Below are 25,640 nucleotides of genomic sequence, written 5' to 3' on the forward strand. Positions count from 1 at the left end.
AAGATTATTTCCTACTTGTTTCCAGAACATTTTCTTGCTTCCTTAAACATCAATAAAGCTGTATCTTTAACTACACTTCATATTTTCCTGAGGGCTAAAATTTTGCATGGCAATGTCTGTATCTTCATCTATTCTATTGCTTACTTTCCAGTCTTCCATCCACACATCAGCTTTCTATCCAAACCGTAGCCTACCTGTATTTCTCAAGTGTAATCAAAAAAACAAGAACAATATAATGACAACATCACCACAATCTTACTGGTTTTATTGTCATTTTGTTTGTTTGGATTTCTTTGGGGTGTTTTTTGGGGGTGTTTTTTAAAAATTATTTTTATTCTTTTGCTGTGTGTGTTTTTGTTGTTTTATTTTGGCTTGTTTTTTTAAGTCCCTCCTACACTACTTATCTTCTGTAAATAGGAGTGACTTCTCAAACAGCATGAAAGAGGGAGCAGAGGGGAATATGGATCAGTTGTCTACCACTCCATTTTTAAATGAGCTTCGTTAAACTGCAAACAGAAAACCTCACTTTTCTTCAGGGAAGGTAAAAAAAAGCCATCAGTACACACTTGCTATTTAGTTACCCCTTCACCTGCATGAAAATGCTTATTTGGTAAGTCTTACTGTACACAGGAAAGTCACATAGACTGTGGAAACAGAGTCTCTGATAACTTCTGGGAAAAGATTTTTTTCTTAAAAGAACATTAAATAATGTCACCTCTCAAGTGTAATTTTTCAGGTATTATCCTTGCCTGTCATTTTCTCTAACTGTAATAAACCGAACCTATAAAAATATAGCACTGGTTAAGGACAACTAATCATTGTCTTGAAAACTACTTCACTTTCACAGCATTACCTGCTCCACATTAAAACATCTTTGCCACATCACCAGAAAGTAGCCACTCAGATGTATTTTGCAATTACAATTTCTAAGTATCACCTAGTAGTAGCAGACTCATCATAAGTTTTATTTACATTCTGGAAGAGTCAGAAAGAGCTATCTTGACATTTGTTGGTGGGAGGGAGACCAGGAGGGAAAAGAAAGGGCAAGGAACAGATCCTGACAGATCACTACCTCCACCTACACCACCGTTTCCATTTCAGCTGAGGCTAGTAATAAAACCAGAAGGTTACACTACTGCAGAGCTCTCTGATTACCTCCTATTAAAAGCACTTATTAAAAGTTGCAGCAGTTTTCTATTGCATGCAGAACAGAAGATACAATAATCAAAATTTCTGCAGGAGATATCCCAAATTCCTCTTTACCCAATGTCTTGCTCTATTCAGAATGACCTGGCAGAACTGGAAGAGGAGGGAAAGAGGGGCAATGCAGGTAAACATTACATTAGCACCCTCATGCCCCAAGAGACCTGAGAACCAAAGCATCGGCAGGTCACCTGAAACAAAATTCTGTTAAGCAGAAATCAAATCCAATCATAGAAACAGCTGTAACAAACTAACACTGGTTAGCAAACAATATGCTAACAGAGAAAAAAATATTTAATTCATTAAATAATTCTGTAGCTCTTCCCAAACAAAAGCTGCACCATTTCCAATCCCTGTCCACTAACTGGCATTAATGCTGGTGATAAAAATTCAAGCTTGAACTATGCATTATGAATGAAATTGTTCCAATTGCACAGGCAGGGCAAATGAGTTGTGATGGCTTTGTAAGCAAATGGTTTTATTTCACTGCTGTTTGGGGTTAAGGGTAGTTTGAAGCTCTGAAACCAGAAAAAGATAGAACACAAACAGACCAAGTTCCAATGCACCACCTGCCATGCAAGCCTCTGGTCATTGACATTCAGAGCTCTACAGTAATGCAAGCTGTATCTGCACTGCTGCACAGAAAATGCAACATTATCTTCCATCAACAGCCAGAAAAGAAATTTTGTTTATGTGGCCAGGTATTTGTATTGTGTAATGTATTGTGCTGTGGGCCAACCAGCTGGAAAGCAGCTTTGCAGAAGAGAACCTGGGGGTCTTTGCAAACACCAAATTCCACAAGAGCCCTTGCAGCAAAGGTGGCTAGTGGCACTCTGGGCTGCTGAAAGAGGAGTGCTGCCAGGAGGCTGAGGGAGGTGGTCCTCCCCCTTGCTCAGCACATGGCTGTCAATATTCTTTAATCATGACTGAGAGGCCAAAATCCCAGGAACAGAATTAGTTTTCTCTTTATATTAACTCTGCCAAAAATCCAGACTAAAGAATTTCAGTTCTCAGCTAGCCACTCAAAAGAAAACCCCAAAACACACACACACCAAGTAGACAGTAGGACTAAGCTATATTGATAACTGTCCAAAAGTTCTAAGGCTTAAATTCAGCGGCTAGAAAACACAGAATTTGAAGTGTTTAATGCCTGCTGAAAGATTTGAAAAGCTCAAGAGAAAACGGGCAGTGTTATTTCTGTTTAAGAACCTCTTCTTAAAGCTCATTCTTCATGGAGCAGTTATTGCTTGGAAGAAACCAGGGAGGACCTAGTTTGTTGTTTTGTTTTGTTTTTTAAAGACATTTTAGTGCCAACAAATACAAACATGTACTAAGTGATCAGTTGTGTAACTACTGTTGAGCTACATGCTTTTCTACAGACTTGGGTATAAAGTACTCTACAAATCCAACTCCAGCCATTTCTGTTTCCAGCAAAAATTAGGTTTAAGTTCTGCCATCACTTTATCAGCTTTCAATAGGTTCCACATTAGCAGTATATGCCTCACAGCACATGTAACTCACGTGAGCTCAATTCAAGGGTCATCAGCACTCAGAGTAGATGTTCTTCAACTGCACGTTAGCACCAGGAATGTCCAATGACACTCTGAAGATACATGTCATAGTATAACGTACCCCCATTTTTCTACAGAGGCAATGAAGTTTTTAAACAGCAGGCAAAAATTAAACTATTAACTTTCAATTTGCCTTATGGCATACAGCTCTTTAGAGGATGAACCACATTTCTAGAACTGCAGATGCTCTTGAAAATGGTTTAAGACTCTTTATACAAATTTTCAAAAACAAAACCCACAATAAATTCAGTAAGAAAAAGAACAGATCTAAGCATCATACTACAAAAGAAACCAATCAAGCTTTCAAATTACCTGAGATAAGAAAAAAGCTGTAACAGTGAGGGTCTTGGACAAGAGACTCATCCCACTATTCATTTTCAACAGATGAAGAACACAGTACAAAAAATATTTTGAGAGGGGGCCAGGAGAACAGGAAAAGGAACATCTTGATACCATTATTTGGGCAAAGGGAACCCAATGATTTCTTGAGCTCCAGTAATTCTGCTCTCCATAACCCAAAGGGTGCCTTCAATAGCTGACAAAGAGCTTGCCACAAATGAGATTTAAAAAAAAGTGTCAATTCTACAATACAGATGAGTAATTTTGGCTTGGTGGGACAGAGTGATTGCCATCCACAATCCTTCTATGCCAGAGTCACCTCAGCTTTATCTCTAATACAGGATAAAATTTTGAATAGCATAATTCACTATATAATTTAGTGCTGAGAGTGCTGTTTTTTGATAACCCTATACATAGTAAGTCAGTGAACTGTTCTAACTCAATGGTTTTCAAATATGCACTATGCCCTTTTAAAAAAAGAACCATAAAGTCTGACAATCTCTTGCTTTTTACAGACAATATAGTCTAATAATTGCAAAGCAGCGTAAAGAGCTTAGAAAAAATGGTGGCTGTAACCAGTTTTAAATTGTTTTCTATTGTTCAATAAACATACTGCATTTTATCCCCTGTAAGCACTTAAGTCTGCTGTGACTAAGATCAATGCCTACTACACGCAAGACATGGAACTTAGAATTAGTGATGTTCTTAAGATTTTATGACTGGCACAGAACTCAAAAAGATTAAAAATGTACTTCAACTAATATAGTATAATAACTTATTCTAATTAGTGAATTTAAGTATTTTCATTTTCAATATTCAGTATCAGTTAAAGCTCCCAAAGAAATGTTGAACATGAAAATGTTATTTCGTTTGTGATCATGTAACTCTCTTAGATTCAAGCCTCTTTCCTTCAGGAAGCCTCCCAAAGTGTTCAATAGCACACAGTTTTAAAATAGGTAGCATGTTGCATTAGAAATGGTCTTGAAATTAAAGAAGTAGTTTCTGTTCTGGGTTTTAGACTGGTAGATTCATAAGAGTTTATAAACTGAAGTACAAAAACATCTGTTTGCCAATTATGAAGCCTGTAAAAGCCTTTTTTTGTTTTGTTCTTCAAGGCAAAGAAATTTACTCTCAGCAAATGAATAAGATTAATTGGGTAACATTGCCTTGCTCCATTTGTGCAAGAGCTTACTTATGTCATTTAGCCTGTATATTGCAACTGTGCTGCTTTGTTGTTATCATGCTGTTGCACTCAAGTTCCTCTTCTTTGTGGCTGGAGAACCTGATTTGATTTCTGCCAGCACAGCCCTCCCCCAAGCCAGTCACACATATTAGTAGCCACTACCCTTCAAAGCAGAACATGCATTTCTCCCTAAGACAGTTCCCTCTGAGCATTGCCGTTGATCTAGTGTTACACAGCAGAATAAACAAATCAGCAGAATAAACAAACAACTCAAGAGCTAAAGCAGTTACAGAGCTGGATCAAGGGTTTGTGGTGATGATTTAGATATAAAGAAAAAATAAGAGGGAGATGAGTAGCATTCCTTTAAGGTTATCTAAGTAATAACACATATGCAAATTAAGAGTTACTATGGCTGTGGAAAGAGCATTACAAAAGCAAGCACATCAAGATACTGGTTTAGAACATCAGGGACTGCTTATTTTGAATGAGTATTTCCATAACACTCCATGATAATGCTGAATTCAGGAAAACCCAAGAGCTGCATGACCTACAGGGCTTATTTATTTAATCTGCTTTAACCCCAGTGACCCCCTCATTCCTCACAAGACAAATCGCACCACTTTTGCAAGCACTTCCTTCCCTCTATTTTAACAGAATTATTCTCTGTGCATTACAGCATTTTTCACAATCCAAAAATCAGCATACAAAAGCATACAGTTTTATTTGTTAAATACTAACGTCTTTAAAGACAATAAGATAAAAATAAATCTTTGCTCTTCACTAACACCACAATCAGGGGAATTAAGTTTCCAGATATGTTTCTGATTTGCACTCATGTGCCAGCTGCCTTTACATTTGTGCTTCTGCAGAAAAAAAAGCCTTCTCCCCCCTACTAAAGGTCTTTGTTCTAACCAGAGGGCAGTACACCTTAACCCTGAAAGCCTGAGTTTTCATCAGCTGTTCACACAATAAACAGCTGTGGATGTATGGAAAACCTATCACCACTGGAAGAAAAGGAAAGCTGGCAAGTAGTTTGTGATTACAATGGAAGAAAATCTTCAAAATATGTAAGTATTTAAATATATTCCAAGAGGTTTGGGTTTTTTTTCCCCTCCTCCTCATAGCTACTTTGTATGAGCCTGTGTAATTAGTCTGTGTATGATAAACATAATCAAACCTCAGAGTGGCAAAAATAGGCTATCCCCCCGCTAAGTGCTAATGTGAAAGCATTAGCAAGAGGAGCAGCACACAGGGTTAATTAAAAGTTTTCCTACAGGTCCTGTTCTTGCTTTACGTGAAACACCAGGTGGTCTGACATAAATCTAATAGCATAGATGTAGATCAATTCTGAATACTGTCAAAGAAAAAAATTACCTTTCCAGGTACGCTCAAGAATTTCATGACTTCCAGTGAACTAGTTAAAAGCTACAGATTCCCTTCCCCTGCTATGTTTTTCCTGTCTAAAACAACCTGCAAATTATGGTACAGTTCCCAGTTTGATATTTTATTTCAGGCATAAACTTCAAATTATGACAAAGACATCGCACATGCATACTTCATCCCGTCTTCTAAGGAAATACTTTATATTTTTTCCTAAATGACCAACTTGAGTGAAGCTATTCCAACTGTCAGCCAAGATTTCTCTTTTGTGTTCTGTTCACTCTCTTCATATTCACCAAATTAAAGCAGGCTTAATCAAGATGTGCCAAATTGTATACGGAATAACCAGAATGCAAAAAAATACTAAAAAGTTCACAATCGTCAGGACTGTTCTTCAGGTTTTTAGCACTTAGGAGCTGAAGGATTTCAAAAGGTTCACAACCATTGCATCTAATGAGGTCAGTGTCACATTCTGCTTACAAATAGGTGGTCTGAGTCTCAACTGTTTCTTTATGACACCCAGTATGGGGTTCTCATCACTACAACATGACAGGGGGAGGAAGAAAAGGAAATGAACTGAAACCATCATGAAGCTCAATAAGAATCACAGTGTAGACCTGTCTATTCACCAAAATTCATCATTCAGTGTAGATTCTTCCTTGTTTTAAGCAGGCTAGTAATTCCAAAACTGACACACTGCTTTTAATTTCTCTGTTTGCCAAGAATTCACAATGGTCTAAGTCAGGAATAGCCACACTTACATAAAAGCAAGTTTCACACACTTGATTTGAGTGAACAACGTTCTGAAGCCTCCCAATAGCCAAGGTTCCAACCATGATACACAAAACTTCTTCTATTTGTTTTATTTCCTGGTATTTCTTTCTTTGGAAGATAACTATTAAAGAGCATCTTTTAAAGATTCAGACTAGTCATTTTTGCGCCTGTTGTTTCTGCCCAAGTGTTCTGAGCTAAAACAGATCCAGCACTCGCATCCAGAATCTGTACCAGATTCAACTTGATGGAAGCCTATCAAATTGTAGTCATTACCACTTAAAAGAATGAATCCTTTTGGCAATTGCTAACCTAAAGATATGTAAATCTTTCAGTTTTAGGCCAGTCCATTCCTCTAACAAAGATAAGAGTGACTTGTAAAATACCAAATCAGAAACTACAGAGACTACTGACCTTGTAGCTTTAGACATTCTGATGTCTGCACAATTAGTTGAGTCTTGTTTTAACACATATCTCAAGACTGTTGGATAAAGTGTTCTTTAGCTGAATGTTGCATATTATATGCTAAAATGATTACATAACCAATATGCAAATATATAACCAATTGGCTCTTTAGTTCCACCCTGAGAATGTGGTGACAAGGTTTTGTATTTGATGGCTGTTACTTTTCCTTCTGTGTGTGCTGGCTTTATTCCAGCATCCAGACTTGTTCAACTCTATACAACTACTACAACTACTACAACTACTACAACTACTACAACTACTACAACTACTACAACTACTACAACTACTACAACTACTACAACTACTACAACTACTACAACTACTACAACTACTACAACTACTACAACTACTACAACTACTACAACTACTACAACTACTACAACTACTACAACTACTACAACTACTACAACTACTACAACTACTACAACTACTACAACTACTACAACTACTACAACTACTACAACTACTACAACTACTACAAAAAAAATCACTGTGCACATTCTAGATGCATTTAGCACAACTTCTGTGATAAAAGTAATTTCATGAGTTACAGCTTATAGTTTGCACACAATTTTATCTTTAAAGATAGTACTGGATGAACTAAACCTGCCATCCGCACAACATAACTGAAAGGAACTCTGGCCCAAAATCAAATAGCACCAGACTGGATAAAACCACACAAACAATTTCAGTAGTAGTAGTAGTTAACCTGAATCCAGTATGACTTCTTCCTCATATCTTCAAAACGTAAAATCCAAGAGTTGCCTTAGACTTCTCTATTAGGTCAAACAACATGCATAACTTCACACCTACTGCAGCAACAAAAACTACATAAAGGCATAGCTGGTGGCACATTCATCGCTCCATGGAAATTGCCCTGTGGACAGTCTCCCAACAGTGACTGGAAAGCAACCCACAGGACTTTATCCCTTGGTGGAAAGTGGTCTTCTGTCTTTCAGGAAGGTGCAAGATAAAGGTCTCAAGAGAGGAAATTACAGTGAGCAGCTGACGTGCAGCAGCTTCTGGCCATGCAACCACAGCAGCATCCTCACCTCCAACTGGTGTAAAGATATTTACATAATGCTTCTGGAGGGTTTTGGCAAGGATGGCAAGAGCAAGTCAGGATTCTTGAACCAGTTTTTCAAAATTCTGAACCTGTGAACAAATCTGTATGCAAAGAGCTAAGTACATTCTTCTGGTTTTTGGCGGCAGACTGTGTTTCAGTCAACCCCAGAGCTGTGATGAGAACATTTACTCTGAGCTCTCTGCTCCACTAAGAAACATCAATCACAAGTTTTAAGTTGGGCAGGTTTCAGGAGGCTCACTTAACTGTAGTGCACAAAAATCCCAGGTTTTTAACCCCCTTTTAATTGTCTTTCCAATAAAATAATGCTTATTCACTGAGGAAAGAAAAAGGTTTCCCCAGATTAAAGACAAACCATACTCAGTTATAAATAAAACGTGAGCTAAAATACTGTTTCTAGACTAGCGTGAATCTCTGTCACAATCTCAGATTTGTGCAAATACAGTAATTAAAGTACACCCATCCACTCATAGCAGATTAAATAACTTAAGAATTTTATGAAAGTAAAGCAAGCCTACAAGCACTGCTCCTTTCCTTTTCCCCCCACTCAGGTCCTGTAAGCCTTGATCCTTCCTGGGATAGTTCTTACCCTGAATATAACTTAGCCAAGCTTCAAAACTGAACGCTTATGTTTTATTTGTCTGTGTTTAAAGAACTTCTTGCATTACTCATGGGCATTGTTCTTTCTTCTATGTTAGCTTCATGTGAGCAACAGTACTGCATGTAGCTCAATACTCTGTTCTGAAGAGCCAGTTTCCCCTGATTGTACTTGTCTTCAAAATAGCAAAGAGGAAATAGGGGGAGAGGTAAAGGGGCTAAAAGGAAGACAGCCAGGAAACCACAGTAATTGGTGTAAAATTGAAGGACTGATATACCTGCTCTTCACTGTATACATGGACAAGAGTTCAAGCTGGTACTTCTTTAACAAACCTGGCTTGCAGAAAACATTCAGCTTACAAAAGTATCACATTAAACACCTATGATCAGCCTAAAATATGATTTCACAGAAAGGAGGCATCTACTTTTATAAGACTATCAGCAGTACAGCAATGGAGTAGGGAAGAAGCCATACTAAGTTAACTTCACTCTCCTCAAATAAGAAATACTTAGTTTAGGAGCCTGGTTGATACAATAAACAGCACCTGCAAAGATTATGAAGGAAACTAAATGCTTCAATTGGGGTCGGAGGTCATGCAGGCTCCCTTCCAGCAGGAGACAACCAAGAAAGGTAAAGTACCCTGCTTAAGCTCTATACAACTTAAAGACCCGGTCTCTTGCTCATGCATGCCTTAAAGAGTCTGACAGCCACAATTATCCAGGCAGGGGCTCTAGGAAGCGAGCAACCCAGATCAATGCCTCCTCAAAGTGGGCTTCTGTTGAAAAAAAGCTAGTAATAAGCTTTAATCAACCCCAGTGCAAGCACTTGAGAAAGTCAAAGCATCTTCTCCCAGACAGGCCTCCACAAAGTTCTACAAAATCTCTTTTTGGTAAAGGGAAGTAATTTCTGCCCTGAAAATGGACTCATCTGCACTGTGAAGTGTGCAACAGGGATTCCAATGCATTTCTTCCCTCCACCAGTTATGGGCAAGCTTTGTTCTGCAATAGTTCAGTCCATGTGGAATAGATAACACACTTGCCTTTGAGCCCTGGAAACAGGTAGTTTCACTAAATATGCCTCACTTACTGGAGCAGCTGTCTGTCATTTAGCTTCCACATTAAGCAAGTTACACAAAAGCACCAGCATTCCACTCAATTGCTGTTCTCCTTGGAGAAGCAGTAATGACAATGGAACTCCACAAAACTATTGCAGACTCTCAGTGCAGTCCATATCAAAGTACTCAGTTTACAAGCAACAGGGGTTCTTCCCCCTGCTATGTGCCAGCCCTACAAACTCAGACTGAGATCTCCAAGTCATGCTCCACCATTTCTTTCTCAGGCATTACTACCAGTAATAAAGACCATGCAAAACAACTGAAGTCTCTGCTACACCACCATGACCCTGCAGCCTCCAGTGAGACCGCTGAGTGGCAACATATCAAAGTTCAAGAAGCAAAGAGGAGACTTCAGCTCATTCTTAGCTTTGCTCATTCAGGAGGCCTAACTAGAGAAAAAGCTGTGAGTGCTTACATTAGCAATGGAAGTCAACACAATGAATGAAAAACACAGAACACCTTATTTGGTCACCAAATATAATAAGCAGAAAAATTGCCTTCAATATCTGCCTTATGAATAGGTATGCTGAAGCTCAGCACCATCTCAGAAGAAGAGGAATGATATGAACTTTGAAGGCAAAAAGCACCTTTTGTGATAGCTGTGCAGATATAGAGAGAAGTAAACATGTACAACTGGAGTAAATAGTTAGGTATTTCCCCTTTCTTGTACTTTTGAAGTAAATATTTGTCCTTCTTTTAACCACTGGTTGAGTGTGGGAGGAGTACTTGTCACTTGGCCAAGGTTTTGTAACACAGAAAAATACAGTGGATGGAGAGATGTGAAAGACCACTCACTCACACAGGCCCAACACACAACCTAGTCTGAGGAAAGGCCCATGCTGCTGTCTCTGGAACAAACAGGCCAATTCCAAGCACAGCAGCCATCTCCTTTCCCCAGGCATCAGTCAGGGCTTCATGATCATTTTAAGCCAGTCTACGCATGAATGACAGAGAGAAAAGCCCTGCCCTTCTCAGGGGCCTCCTCTTGCAATCTCATCTCCCTTCAATCAACAGTAGCATTTTCTTGGCCAATAAACCAGGTAAAACTCACCCAGTGAGATCTGAATCCATAAATCAGGCCAGTCCTCTGGCTCACCATGCAGCTCTACAAGCTCTGGCACAAGCTGCAACCTTGAGGAGAACTGCAGTGTCCCTTTGACAGCAGTCAGCATTTAAGCCAGCCTAAAGCAACCATGTAACTTCAGGGTGGAAGTTACAGTGGTCTCCACAGTGGGTCAAGTTTTCAAATGACAAACAAAAAACCTTTCCAAAATACAAGCTATAAGCACAGCAATGTGCATTTTGTGTTTTAAGAGTTACACAATGAGGCACAGAGTAGTAAATGAGTCACAACACAGCAAATGAGTCAGTTATTTCATTTACCATATTCATGACTAGAGCGTTTCACAATGGAAAACATTTCTTCTCATAGGCTTGTTTCATATGGAGGAGTTCACTAAGTGACAAGAGAGAGCAATTCTGCTGGAATGGGCTTTTGGAGAAGGACTCCTGCACTCACAACCATGCAGTGCTGCTGCACCAGCAGCTTTCTGCAGGACAGCAGGTTTGGTCAATCAGGAATGTGCCCACTCCCTAGAAAAAGGGAGTGGCAAGAGTGATAACACTGCTAAATTGTAACTGAAAATACAGTTTCAGCTTCTCTCAGAGTAAAGTTTATGGCCTTTGTCAGGCAGCTTAAGGTTACCTGCCTTAAATAGATATCAAGCTGTTATTTTAGCTTTAAACCTGTATTTACAAGGACCATAGACTACCGGTCTCGGCTTTTGATCAGCACGCCACCTTTATGACACAAGCTGGATTTTGTAGGCCAGTACAAGAGCCTCTGAAGAGCTGACAGGCAAAGCTCAAGCTAATGGATGCCCTGTACTGCTGTCAGGGCTAGCGAGCTGTAACCACCACACTGGGCATTGCTATTAGGGACCTACAGCACACGTTGCTAACAAACCTCACAACAGCTCCCTGCTCCCAAACACATTCAGTCCTGCAGAAAACCAAACTGACTAAAGGCCCCACAAAGGCCTGTGGAAAAGGAGCTGCTTGTTACCAAAGCAGGGTGTGAGGGCACCAAGCTCTGCAGGACATGAGCCCAAAGGTCCCTCCAGCCTGTGCAGAACATGCTGCTGGCGAATTACACTACTTGTAACCAGCTACTGATGGAAGATTAAACTGCAGGCTACCTCTGCAGCAGTCCTGCCTCCAGCCTACCCTACAAACATACCCTTCCCACTCTACTTCTGGCACTTCAAACCAGCATCAGCTGCAATATGGGTGGATCTGCTATGATTTTCTGTCTTACTTGCTCACACCACACTCCTCCACCTCCAGGCTCAGGACATTCACTTCCTCACCAAGGCTGAACTGTCCCTCCCAGGCTGCCTGGTCCAAAACACAGCTACAGATAACCCCACCATGCCTACTAGTCAAACTACACATGTGCTAGGCTAATATACAAACTGCATTCTGCTGCTGACTCCCTTACCTCTTTCACCCATTAATTTTTGCCTGAGGTGCTTATGTTATATCACAACATCACCTGTCCCACATCACCATCTTCTTGCTCCCACAGCCAAGTCATTGAGTATGCCAAGGCCCTTGCCTGGAATGTGGTTCTGCCATTGGAGATCTCTTCTGGATGCGTTTCAGCACTCCTTAACGTTTCAGTGCTTCTATAAGTTGATGATTCCTCTCCCAGAACACTTGACCTTTATTGGCTTTTGTGGTTCTCCTTTTCCTTCCTAAAATCACAGCCTAGTGTATCATTGCACAGTCATCCTCCTTGGCTTCCTCCTTTCAGTAGATGTTTCTCAACACTTTATCTCTACTTCTCAACTTCCTTTTGTTATTCAAGGAGGGAGGGGAAGATGGACCTCATAACAGGCAGGATTCACTGAAGTGCATGCCCATGATTCACATCTCTTTCCATTCATCCAGTCTAACATTGCACTAGCTATCGTTTCACACTTTGCGTAATCAGGAAGTAGTAGCTTTGATCTTAGTGCCATCTCGTTCCTTTCAAGCTTGCTCTTCATACTGGGAGTATTCAGTTTTCTGACCACATCAGCACCCTTCCTTGTCCCCCTGTACGTATACAAGTTCTTCCTTTTAAACCAGCAAAACTTTGGATCTCTTAGCTACTGAGATTACAATGCTCACATTTGTTCTACATTTCCACTCTTTATCTTTTAACCCTACCAACATCAGGTTTGTTTTCCACATGGCCACTAACCCACAGAAAAAACTCCTCCAATCGTCCTGATCACCACTGTAGCAATTCAGACAGTTCTCTTCCGCTTCCACCTCCCTACTTCCTACCTTTGTCTAAAGAAGTGCCTAATAAAGCTGTGCATTACTCTTCAGCAAATTCCTCTCTTTCCTCACTGCACCCCCCATCCTTATTCCTAGGTCAGCACAATATACAGCCCTGGGGAAAAAAAAAAAAAAAAAGAAAAACTGTTGTTCACAAGTCTGGATACCATAAATATTCACTACTGTGGGAAAAACAGGATAAGAAAACATGTCTCCTCATTTTGCCATAAACATTGCTTTCAAATTAAGCCATTTATTGTCTATTGAGGAGAATTAAACCATAACTTTACCATGGCTTATAGTAAAATAAATTCAGTCATATTCTGTGATCTTATCAATGCATATTTAACTCTATGAATAAATCTGTTTCAAACAGCTGTACAGAAATGAAGTGGGTTTGTTTTACCACTGTAATGGTGGAGCCTCCAGCATGACTCAATAGAAATAGCTTCTGCTTCTGATAAAGTACAGTCCAACACAGATCCTTCAAACAAAGTCAACACTTTCTGAAAAGCAGTTTCCTTTGTGCATAAGATACATCTTACTTATAAAATGGAAACTGGGATGTAAGGTTGGAGAAAGAGTTGAGAGAAAACCCACTTCATAACTTAAACATATTTCACAGTTTTAAAAACTGGAGGAAGGCTAAGTTAGTTTGCCAACCTGCTTTCCATTTTGAAAGCTTTGTTTCATTTTGTAGGAAAGAATCAACAGCTTCTATGCCTTCACTAATAGCCCTTTAAAGTAGACCATATAAAGGAAACAGTCATTTGGACTATATCCTCCTTAAATATACCTCTTCAGGGATCTGCTGAGGTCTTTGACTTTTGCCTTATCTCAGGTATCACCACTTCCCTACATCTCTTCCTAGTCTCTCATCTATAAAGGTCAATTCAGCATTTTACTACCTCTCTTCTCTTCAAGTACATCTTATTCAATGAGACAAACTCTTGTTTACTCCTAAACACTTCTCCACTGCTACCAAACAGCCACTTATATTTATCATCTACATAACTACCTAGAAATCAAGCCTGTAAATTACTGCCAGGATACACGACAATGTACTTTGCTCACTGAAAACTGCCAGTAAAACTACATGCTATGCTGCTTCTAAAACTTCTAAGTAGCGCTAATCAAGTTATTCTCAGCTTCCTTATCCCATGAGACTGCCACAGTATCTGTTACATCAAGTCCAGTTCCTAGTCACTGCCTACAATTCATGCATTGGTAGCACATTTAGCTGAAGGCACCTCAATTAATGCATTTAGATTTGACCAGGAAAGCCATGGGATGTCTCTCTCATGTACCATGGCTTGCAACAAAAGCTAAAAAACGGGTACACATTCTATGTCATCCTCATCCTCCTGCTCTAGAAGCAGCAAAATTGAAGTTCCATGCCTCTGTGCAATAAAGCTACACTGAATCCAGACACAGATATGGAATATAATGGACTTGATATTTTATCCCCAAGACACTAATTGTAGTCAGTTTGCAAGGTTTCAGTTTACAACCTAAATCAATGGAGCAACTGAGACTCATTTCACATGTACAACAGCAGCAGCAGCACAGCCAGTTGTCCCAGTTGTCATTGCTCGTAACACAGTATTTCTGAATAAAAGTGTTCAAGGTTTCCTTCCTTTAGCTAATGCATTAAACAATTCACTTGGACTATCGATTTCTTCCTGTTCTTGAACCTAATATCAACAAACACAGAAGTATTGTCTTGAAGAAGCACAAGCCATGCTTGACATGGTCACTGAAGCAAGCTTTGTATATATGCAAACACATACTTTACTAAGACTACTTTTTACCCTTCTAAAGCAGAGCATTGTATTCCAACACACAGGAGAAGCAGAATAAGTACTTCATTGAGGCAACTGCTGTGCAGGTAATCAATAGCTTACTGTAAGGTTCTCTGCTCAACTTTGCTGATTTGCTTACGTTTTCCAGAAGATTCCAGGAAGATTACCCAGAGACAAACTGGTTAACAAATTCTTAATATAGACATTTTATCTGCTGTACTTTCATAGGAAAAGCTGCAGATGAGTAGCAAAACCATAAAGCATATGAAACCCTGAAGACCACACTACCTGTATTCATTTATACTTTCCATAAATGTACAATGAATCCTATCATGAATCACTTAATATGGAATGGTGCTCTATAACCTTTAAGCCAGACAAAACCAAAGCTGAATGTAGAAATAAATACTGATAACAAAGCTCACCAGCTGCTCTTGACAAGGGTAAGCTAGGAGCTGATGTGCCAAAGAGAGTTTGTGCTGCCACTATGCCTTGTGCATTAGAACACTGCTATGCAGAGAGAAGGCAGGCCACTAGTATAAATTAAGAAAGAGTCAAACTTTAAGCATAAGGAAACAAATCCAAGAGAAGCAGTGCTGCTAAAAGTCTTCAACACAAAACTTTTCTTCTAGCACAAGTTTAAAAATGCAAAAATAATTAGAATACATGCAAACTTGATCCTCTACTACAGATTGTAAATTTGTCCCACACTTTATAAAACAGTCTATCCAATTGTAAGTGCCTCAATGTTCTAATGTTCTTTATTTCATTAGTCAATATAAATTAAACATTGCAGTCAGCTGCACACTCCCTGCACTGTATCTGCATTACTACTGGCTGTCAGTAACCAGTTAGCAGTTAAACTTGGCATGCATACAACAGAGTATCTCATTTCTTAGAAGTCATACAGCTATGCAACATTTGATTTTCCCAGCCTTTAAAATGATCATTTGAATACAACTAACTTTTGTCAAAAAAGGCACAATAAAGATACATATTAACACCTACTTCCATGAAATTTCTTCCTATTATGCCATTTTTCGCTCACTTATTTTTCCAACAATCCCACAACATATTGAAGGTCTGACACCAATTAACAATGAAAGATGGCTTATGTAAACAGGCAGATTGTTAAATACAGCAGGACAAAATGTAAGTCACCTGAATTTTTAGCACATTAATTCATTAAATGATCTTCCAATGTATCTGATCAGCTAGCTGTACTGGTGTAGATTTAAACTTACTGATAGGTTTTACTGCATCCTACCAATTAATGTCAGACTTTCTCAGCCATTGCCCATGCATTCCCAAAGCATATGTTTCCAGATATTTCAAGACTGTCAAATGCACTCACTTGCAGCAAGGAGGATAGAGTTAGAGTAAAAAATAATGAAAAAAATTAAGCTTTCCTTTTTGAAGTAGGTGACAGTGCACATCACAATTACCTTAAAATACACTTTAAACGCTGTTAAAGAGTCCCCTTTCACGATTTGTTTTTCATTCTTCAGGAGGGCTTAATAAGTGTTAGTAAAAAGCACACAGTAGGAGACACTTCAGCCTATACTGAATTGTGTCAAAACAGAACAAAAGTATTTTGCGCAACTGCTCAGCTCCTACAGCAGGCCTTTTATCAGTTCTGATTTAACCACAAGGGAATTCTCTATACTGTGGTTACTATTAGAAGGCTACACTCCTCTGGTCTGTTTGCACATTTGCAAAATGATGTCAGAAAATAACATTTTAAGACAGTGACTTACAAGTTTTCTAGATATCCTATCCTTCAATACAAAGGCAGCGGCAACAAACACTGGATGCACATTGCTGCTTTGTCAGAGGACAGCAGGGCAACGCACCGTAAGGGCATCACATAAATCATGGTAATTGGCTTGTAGCTAGAAGGATGCAAACCAGCACACAGTACCAGCCGACATCGCTGGTGATCCAGGTCACAGAATGTTATGAAGCCGTATCAAAAGCTGCACACAACTCCAGCTGAGAGAAGCATTTTACATAGGTAGCCTTAGATAGTAAACTGAGAGGAGAAACTGGAAGTTCAAGGAGACAGATCTCCCAGAACAAGTAAGGTTGTTGGACAGTACTCAAGTATTCACATGCTGTCAGGCTGACTGCATTCCAGGCAATCAGAATTCACATTGAACCTGTACCCTTGTTGCACATGAAAGCTTTTTAAAATTTCAAATTAGTTCCTGTCACAGACAGCATATTCATAAATTAGGATAGTTTTTGTCAGTTAAAATAATGTCATTTTTGTTGTTTTGTTTGTTTGTTTTTAAAGATGCAGTAAATTCTCCCATCTAATCCCCAAAGAAAACCAGCTGCAAAGAAAGCAAGCTAAGGGATGTCAGCTGCATTGCTATACTACCATAGTTTTGTATTCATATTTTGCTACACAGCTACAAAACTACACAATTTGTCTTGACACAACAACTAGATTGCCTAGATAGCAGGTAACACTAAAATTGAAGCCATGCAGGAATATCTTAGAGCATGACATCTAATATATTTTATCCTTCACCAGTAAAGAGTGCTGCATGTGATAATATACTTCTTTTCACTCTAGTAGGTTGTATTTTTTAATTAGAACTTTACCAGAGTCTTATGCAAGGGTTCAATTTTAGCAGGTTCATTTAAAAAAGCAAATGATAAGGCAAAATACAGCAACTAGCAATTGATTTTTAAGGAAACTAGTTTGTCTTGTGCTGACTCCTAAATAGTTCCAGCCTATCCTCACACACAGATTTTGCTTTTAATTAATTGTTCATCTCTGAAAGTTAAAGTACAGGCAGAGAGAGAGAAAACAGGCATCAACTGCTGGCATGACAACTGGCTCAAATTCAAGAATTGCTACATACCAAAACATCTGATCAGATACAGAGATTGAATCACTTTCTAAAACAGAAAGCAAGCTTTGAAAATGAAAACTGTTCTCTTGGAAGCGAGGAAAGCCTTGAAATTAAGGGAAAAATGAAATATGAAAACTGACCTAAAACAGACAATGAAAAATTTTGTTAGGTCAACCCAATATAAAACTCTTCTATAAAGGAAGATTCATTGTTTTTAAAACTGTAATGAGAACTGATTTATATTCATTTTATCCTTAAAAAATAAAACATAGGGCAGTATTGACATTGTCCTATTACATTTATCTTTATCCCATTACTCATAATTACATCAATAGTATGGACTTCCATTTTCATATCTTGAAATCACTCTAGAATGTTGACTTTCTCTTGAAATCCAGATTAGATGTTTTTAGAAAGACTGAAAAAAGGTATGAGCCAGTTTACAAAATTTTCCACATTTAGTGATGTGGTCCTGAAGGAAAGTTTTTCTTCCTTTTCTCTTTTTTTTTGGGGGGTTTCCAATGAAATTATTCAAGGTCAAGGATAGTACATCTGAGCACACATGCACACACAATCAAAATAGCTTCTGCATTCCCTAATTAATGCATTGCATTCCAAATCTAACAAGGCAATTGGAATACATTCACACATTTTGCCTTCCGGGAAAAAATATTTAAAAACAAGTTTACTTGTTTCTGTTGTGAAACTTGGAAATATTATTTCTTCAAGCAAACTGAACCTGGAATCAATGAAGATATTTTCAGCAATCTTGGAACTAAGTCAAAAAAAGTCCAGCAAAAAGTCAGACATCGTTTGTTTACCCACATTATCTTATTAACAAATTCTGCATAACTTGTTTTAGTCACACATTCCTAACCAAAACCCAACATCAGGCTGACTGTGGAAGAAACCACGCTTGCTGCTTCAGTATGTCAGCAGATAAACTTATCCTCCTCAAACAGACAGAATTTAACACAACCTTTTCCCCTTGGAAAAAGGTCACTGCATGTACCAGGACAAATTGGTATCACAGGATACCAAGATGCTAATGCAAAACACTGTGTGTGCATCTCCAAAAACGACAGCCCTCATTCTGTCACACAATTTAGTATTACTTGCTTCAAATAAACATTTTCTTACTAAATACATGTGTCCTACAGGTTTCATCAACAATTTGCTGTATGTCACATGCAACAATGAAGATCATCGTATCTGCTAAAAGACACATTCCAACTTGCAGCACAAAAATGTTTGTGCCAGTTTTGCTAATAAAATACTTGGTGTGATATTATCAACAGAAAGGTGTCTCACATTATACTGTTGGCACTAAAACAACTAAACCTTGGAAGAAACTGTATTTGTTTTACTTGCTCCACAATTTCACATTATTTCAACTAAAGATGGCTAGAAAGAACAAAAAAAAATAATAACTAGAATAACTGTCTACTAAAAAGGTCTGAAATTTGCTGAGTACAACACATATTCCACCAGAATTACATTCAGCAGTTACCAACAGTCTTGTAAAGCTGTTTCTTCTTCCTGGTGAAAAAAATAGCTCTTCCTGGTTTTGAAAGCAATCACCAGCTTTTAGGTCATATTTAAAATAAATAAATAAATAAATAAATAAATAAAAAGGAATAATCAGCGGTAACAATAGATGATTAAAGTACCTCTGAGTCAGAAGATAAATATTGCTCATTAGAAGAAAAGTTGGAAAAAAAAAAGTCTTTAACTTCATTTAAGAATCAATGAAAGAAACACCTAGGGAGCTCCAACTATTATGTCACATTTGAGAAAAGTATTTTGGTTACATCCCTCTGATCACATATCATGGAGAGGCTTCAGAAAAACAAGTCTGTGACTCCACACTGATGATGCTGTTCAGCTGAGCCCTCTTGCACAGACAAGGCAGTTTTCTAGCTCACAATATTAATATTAAATTCTAGACCTGTGGTAAGTGCCAGTCAATTAATTCTTTACATTATTTTCCTTCCCTAGGAGTTTCTTCCCTCCAACTCACTCCCTTGCCATTCATACCTAAGAGGCACAACTACTGTGATTACAAACCCTTATGTTGCCCTGGAAAGGACTGTAACACCTTAAAGGAAGTCCTGTATGAGCAAGCAGGGTCTACACAACAAAGACAAACCAACCTCAAATTACAGACAGACAAGGATAGTCTAGGAGTACTTATATAACATATCGAAAAAAAAACCACCACCATTTCAAGTACTTAGAGCATGGACAAAGATACAGTAGGAAAGCCAAGCTTTGTAATATTACAGCGAAGACAGCCTCCATCTTTCCCCAAGCAAGAAGAGCTACACCAGCAGAGGCAAGGGGTTTTTAAATTCTCCTAGAATAGCTGCATTAAGGGCTTTCTTCAGGTCAGCTGTGCTATTGAGGGATCACACCTCTTTCTAACCTTGACAGCCAGAGCTGTGACGAAAATACAGTACTGTATACTAATTCAGGACTAACCTCAGAAACCAGACAGTCACTTCACCATCTAAATCTGTCTGCTGGCTCCTGGCATCTTCACAAATTTGGCCAAAAGAAACACAGTCAATTTCTAATTTTCCTTCCAGATTGTTGTATTTACTCAGAAAGTGTTTTCATGTTTAGAATGTAATTTTTACTAAAAATAGTTGGTTTGAAATAAAGGAAAAGCATCTATGGTAGAAAAGCTCTGTTTTACACAGTTAAAAAAGGTTTGCTTTAGGAGACCACATTCTGTATTTTTTTTTAAATAGGCTGAAAAGAAAATCCTTCTCATTCAACTGAAATATATCAAAAAACTACAAAAACACCAATAATTTAGATGCAAATCGAATTCTGAAGCAAACTTCTCTGGTGAAAAATATTTCAAAATTAAGTGATGCTAATTATTATGCTGGGATAATATAATTCCATTTCAAAATAGGCTAGCAGAAACTTTACTGTTTGATTATTATGAACATTTTTAGTGTATATCACGAATGTGTCACCTTCCTTTTATTTAGAATTCTCTTTTCGTTACACTCATGAGATGAAGCTGAGGTTCTACAAAGCAGGATGTCATGAGGATTTTTAGCAGAGCACAGACACAAGGTTTTTGAAATTCTCCTGCTTGAAATGAGTTACAATGACAAAGTTGTCTGAGTGCTTATTCACAGCCAGACTGAAAAAAAAAAGCAAAATCCAGAAGCAAGTGGTTCCATTTAACTACCACTGAACTGAAATATGTGTCTCCCTCAGAAATCAAATTCTGCATTCCCTGTTTATAGTAATACTTACTGTTACAAGTAAGGCTGTAGGAACTGATATGTAATAAAATGTACTTTGTCCAATAACTGCACTTTTCCATAGTACAATAGTAAACATTTACAGAGTTTCCATTACTCATACAGCAAAGAACATAAGTCCACATTTATATGGCCACTAAACACGCACTTACATACACTCAACATTAAGTTTTCCTCAATGCTACATATTCAGTCATACTATATGGAACCAATTTCATTCTCCACCCAATATAACTCACTCCAGTTGAATTGGCTTTAACAGTTGCACCTTTCTGCTTCACAAGGAATATCTAAACAGCAAGAGCCAGCCCTAATGACACAGCTACCTACCCAAATTACACAAGAACTTTCCTACAGCAGGACCCGGCTTAACCAAGTGCTCCACAACACCCTTGCCAGACAAGCCAGAAGCCTCTGTCAGAACAACTGACATGTTTCATATCACCAGTTTCCACTACTATTTTTGTACAGCCTTCCAAAGGAGGCTCACATAAGGTTGGAGAAAAAAAAAAAAGCCACAAACAAAAATGTATTTTCAGCAGTAGGTATAGCATTTGTTTGGAATGCATTTAAGAGCTCCAGAAGCAGCAGTCAACACTTCAGTTGTATTTATGCATAATTTCTTTCTTCACATTGACCCTTGCCAACATTACTGAGTGCCCACCCTCCCCCTTTTGAAGCCATACAAAAAGTTACTTTTTTTCTTTCACAACTACTCACTGAGGCCTATTCCACTGCTGAAAGCAAGTGAAGCAAAGCCCACGCTGGGTGTCTGTCTCCTAGAGAAGATTGCATCTTTTATTTATCATCCCTTGGCTTTATTTTCACAGTGAATTCCTGGCTTAAATGTAATCAGCCAAGAAACCCTCCCTATGTGCACTCCTGTCATTCCTCATTGCTTGCAAGCAGAATCAAGTGCAAGCAAAAAAAAAAAAAAAAAATCTTAACACTGCCAACCAAACTAAAAAAGCCCTACTTCTGGTTTTGCCAGTCCTGAGGAACCCCAGATCTCCCTCAGACCTTTGGAAAGAGAAAGCCAGAAAATGAAACTTAGAGAGTTAATTATATTTTAAAAAAAAAAAAAAAAAAAAAAGGACAAAAAAAAGATTGAACTGCCCCTAGGCAGAAGGGCAGGGCACTGAGCCTAGGAGCAGGGACACGGCTTCCCTCCAGGGAAAAAAACTGATGGCACGTTTGCAAGCTGCCCAAGTCAAACCCACAGCGGGCAGGGCCCAGTGTTTTTGAAGGGTTTGGGGGAGTGGGGAAGATTCCGGCGTCTCCCCCAACCCCGAGCCGCCGCCGCTAACAAAAGGCAAGCAGCAGCCTCTTTTGTCTGGCTTCCCCTTTTCAGGGGAGGAGAAGGGGAAGCGACAGAAAACAGGGGGGAAAAAAAATAAAAGACACAAACACGAAAACGAGAACAAAGTGGCCGGGTCGCACAAAGAGCATCACCCACCGGCAAGGAGGGCTGTCTGACAGGGAGAATCTCCCCCCCATTCACAGGGGAGCCTCTCCCGGGCAAACAGGCCCCCCAAAAGTAGGGGGGTACCCACCTCTGCAGCCCTTTAAACGCAGGCAGGGAGGAGTTAACCAGGGGCGCCCGCAGCGGGTGAAGAGCAGCGGCAGGCGGCGGGGCTGGGGGGGAGGAAGAGGAGGGGGGGGGTATTGTTCCAGGAGGAGGAAGCGCACCGCACCGCTCCCCCCCGCCCTATCACGAAGCGGCTCATCCCAAAGCAAACCCCCGCCATACCCCCCAGGCGGGGCGGATCGCACCCCCTCCCTCCGGCTCGCCGTCGCTGCCCTAGAAATGCCTTTGTTCACAGATCCTCCCATCCTCCCCCCCCGCGCCCCGCACACCCGCTGCCGGGGTCTCGCACCGCTTTTATGTCTTTATTTTGGACGGCGGCGCATCCCGCCCGCTCCCCCCCCCAGCCCGCCCCCGCTCCTTCCCCCGCCGGCCGCCCTTCTGCTGATTCATTTCCACCGGCGGTCCCCCCGGGATGGGGGGGCGGCATCTCCTCGCTATTGTGGCTCAGGGTAAGGCGATGACCCGGATTACCGGGGGTGGGCGCTGGGAGGGGGCAGAGCCAAACGGGATTACACGGACTGAATTACCGGGAGCGGGCACGGCGCGGTGCCGGCGGGGGGGAGTTAAAGGGACAGGCGGGGGGCGGCCCGCCCGGCGGCGGGGGTCGCGGCCGTGTCACGGAGCGAGGGAGTTACTCCGTGTCCCTGCTGCGAAGGGGAGGAGACCGGCGGAAGAAGTTGCCGGCCGCATTACAGCTAAGGAGCGAAAGGCTCGTACGGGCCGGGCCGTAGAGGGCAGCTCCCCCGCCCGCGCTGCCGGACCCCCACAGGAGCTGCCGGGGGAGGCTCCGGCTGCCGGAGCCGCGGAGGGAGGGCCGGCGGGAGGCGGCTCCCCGGATGGCAGGCGTGTGACACGCAGGGGGAGCCCCGCGGCGGGGGAGGCCTGCGGCGCCCTGCCCCGGTGGCGGCGGCCCGGCTTCGGAGCGCGGCCCCGGCCGGTGACTCACCGACTTGTAGGACGTTATCGACGCAGCCGCCGTCGAGCAGAGCGATGCCCCTGCGGAAGGGCAGGCGGTTCTCGTCGGCGGCAGCGGCGGCGTCCGCGGCCCCGCCGGGCGCCGTGGCGGCCCCCCCGGGGGCGGCGGTGGGGTCCTCTGCGCCGGTGTTGAAGGAGGAGTACATGCAGATCTCCCTCTCGCTGCGGGGGAAGGACCAGTAGACGATCCTGCGCTGCACCGGCTCCGGAATCCGCTCGAACCGTTCCTCCACCCGCTGGAAGGGCCACTTCTCCGCCACCTTCCGAGCCGCGATGTCCAGCAGGGACTCGGGGCTCTGAGTCTTGCCGAGTGGCAGCAGCCCCAGAGCGGCAGCGGCAGCTACGGAGGAGGGTCCGGCGCAGAGCGCCCCGCTGCCGGGTCCGGCGCCGCCCGCCCGCTGGCCCGGCCTGCACCCCGAGCCATAGCCGGGTCTGCAGCAGAGGCGCTTGGCGGCGGGAGGGAACTGACCGCGCTCCGCCATGATCGCGCCGCTTCTAAGCAGACAGCGGAAGTGGCTGTACCCTATAAACGGCTCCAGGAAGGCAACGGACGGCCGCGAGCCCCCGCGGGACACGCCCCCTCTACCCTAATATGGCGGCGGGGGGCGGTGTCGGACGCGGGGCCAACGGCGGGGGCGGCGCTCTATGCAAATCAGCGCCACGAACGTAAATAGAAAGGCCCGAGGAAGGCTCGTTCCGCACGCCGGCGGGGGGGCGGGTGGAGGGGGGAGGGGCGGGCGGGCTGGCTGGCTGGCTGGCTGGCTGGCTGGCGCGCGCCTGCCCCCCCCACCTCTGATGTCACGCGCGCAAACCCGGGCGCGCCTCTCGCGCGTGGTGGGAAAAGAGGGCGTGGCCGGCGGCGTCCCTCTCTGCCTCCATATAGGGACTGGAATGCGGGGGCGGGGCCGCCGCGGCCTCAAGCCGGTCACCTCTGCTGGGAAAGCCGGCGGGCGGGGCGAGCCGCGCCTCACAGCCCGAAAATACGGTAACGGCGGAACCGGAAAGAAGGAGGAGTTTCGGCGGGCAGGTAAGAAGGGCCCACACGGGGAAAAAGGCCCAGACTCCTGCCTCAGAGGGGTGCTGAAAGGGGACAATCTCCTCTGGAGCAGGAGACGGAGTGAGTGCCCCCACGCAGCAAGCCCTTGAGGTACCTCAGCGAGGCGCGCCCCAATTTTATTTCTTCTTCTTCCCCCCCTCTATTAGTGGCATTACGGTAGCCGGGGCCGCGGGTGGCCCGGCGCGTGCAGGCCCCGCGGGTGGCGCGCGCGCGCGGCGGGCGGGTTCGCAGCCCCGTGCGAGGTCCCGGCGGCCGGTTCGCTCCGCAGATGCTCCGGTCGGGAACCGCTCCGGCCGCCCGAGGGGAAGGGGCTCGGCGTCACAGACCCGCGGTGAGTCAATTGGACGCAATTAGCGCGTTGTGCTTGCCTTGGTGTCGGCGAAAATGCAGGCTTTGGCCATCTGTCCCGGTTAATGTTTAGCGAGCGGTGCGGTTGCGGGAGAGGATTATTTTTATTTTTCTGAATTCATATAGAAAGCATACCATTACAGGGCCGTACCGACTCCTCAAGTTAAACGGCCTTCGTGAAAATAAAAAAGAGAAAATGAACGACAGTGTCAAGCTGAGGATGTCGAGCTCCTGCACAGCCCTGGGTAAATACCCAACAAATACCAGACGCTACCTCTGCTTCTAGCAGGGAGTTCTGACCCTAATTACAACTACGCTGTGAATGTAAAATATTATGAAATAATCAGAGCTAGCAAATAAAGCCAATACTATCTTTCCAGTGGAGAGAGACTTTGATGTATCGTTTTAGAACAATAAGCATTTTTTACTATTAAATCTTCTGGAACTTTGGCTTGCAAATGGCATTTTTGGCGACTCACAGCTGGAAACAGTACTTGTTCACCTGGCTTGGATTTAGCAATGAACAGCGCTCGCTCACATGCGGTACAGAAGCCATAATTTGGGTGCCCAGTGGGCTCGTTGGCGCGGGCTGTTCACCCAGGCTGGTTCACCCAGCTGTACTGCATTTTCCGTGGTGCAATGCAGGTCTTGGGCTGGAAGGTCTGCAGGCGGGAGGTGGTTTTGTCA

The 25,640-nt window shown here is 42.2% G+C and overlaps 1 protein-coding gene across 2 annotated transcripts in view; it reads right to left on the reverse strand.

Moving 5' to 3' along the window:
* The window catches only part of ZSWIM6 (zinc finger SWIM-type containing 6), a 118,596-nt gene extending 94,542 nt beyond the window's left edge, over window positions 1–24,054 (reverse strand). The window contains exon 1 of one of the 2 annotated variants that reach the window (XM_082075251.1): window positions 23,520–24,054. In XM_082075251.1, coding sequence (XP_081931377.1) covers window positions 23,520–24,030 — 511 coding nt within the window. In that variant the 5' untranslated portion in view covers window positions 24,031–24,054. The remainder of the gene's footprint in view (window positions 1–23,519) is intronic. The other variant, XM_082075250.1, reaches the window with a different exon arrangement.
* Between the last annotated feature and the right edge of the window lie 1,586 nt (window positions 24,055–25,640).

This window comes from Streptopelia decaocto (assembly GCF_964273445.1).
Source record: "Streptopelia decaocto genome assembly, chromosome: Z".
Taxonomy (NCBI): Eukaryota; Metazoa; Chordata; class Aves; order Columbiformes; family Columbidae; genus Streptopelia; species Streptopelia decaocto.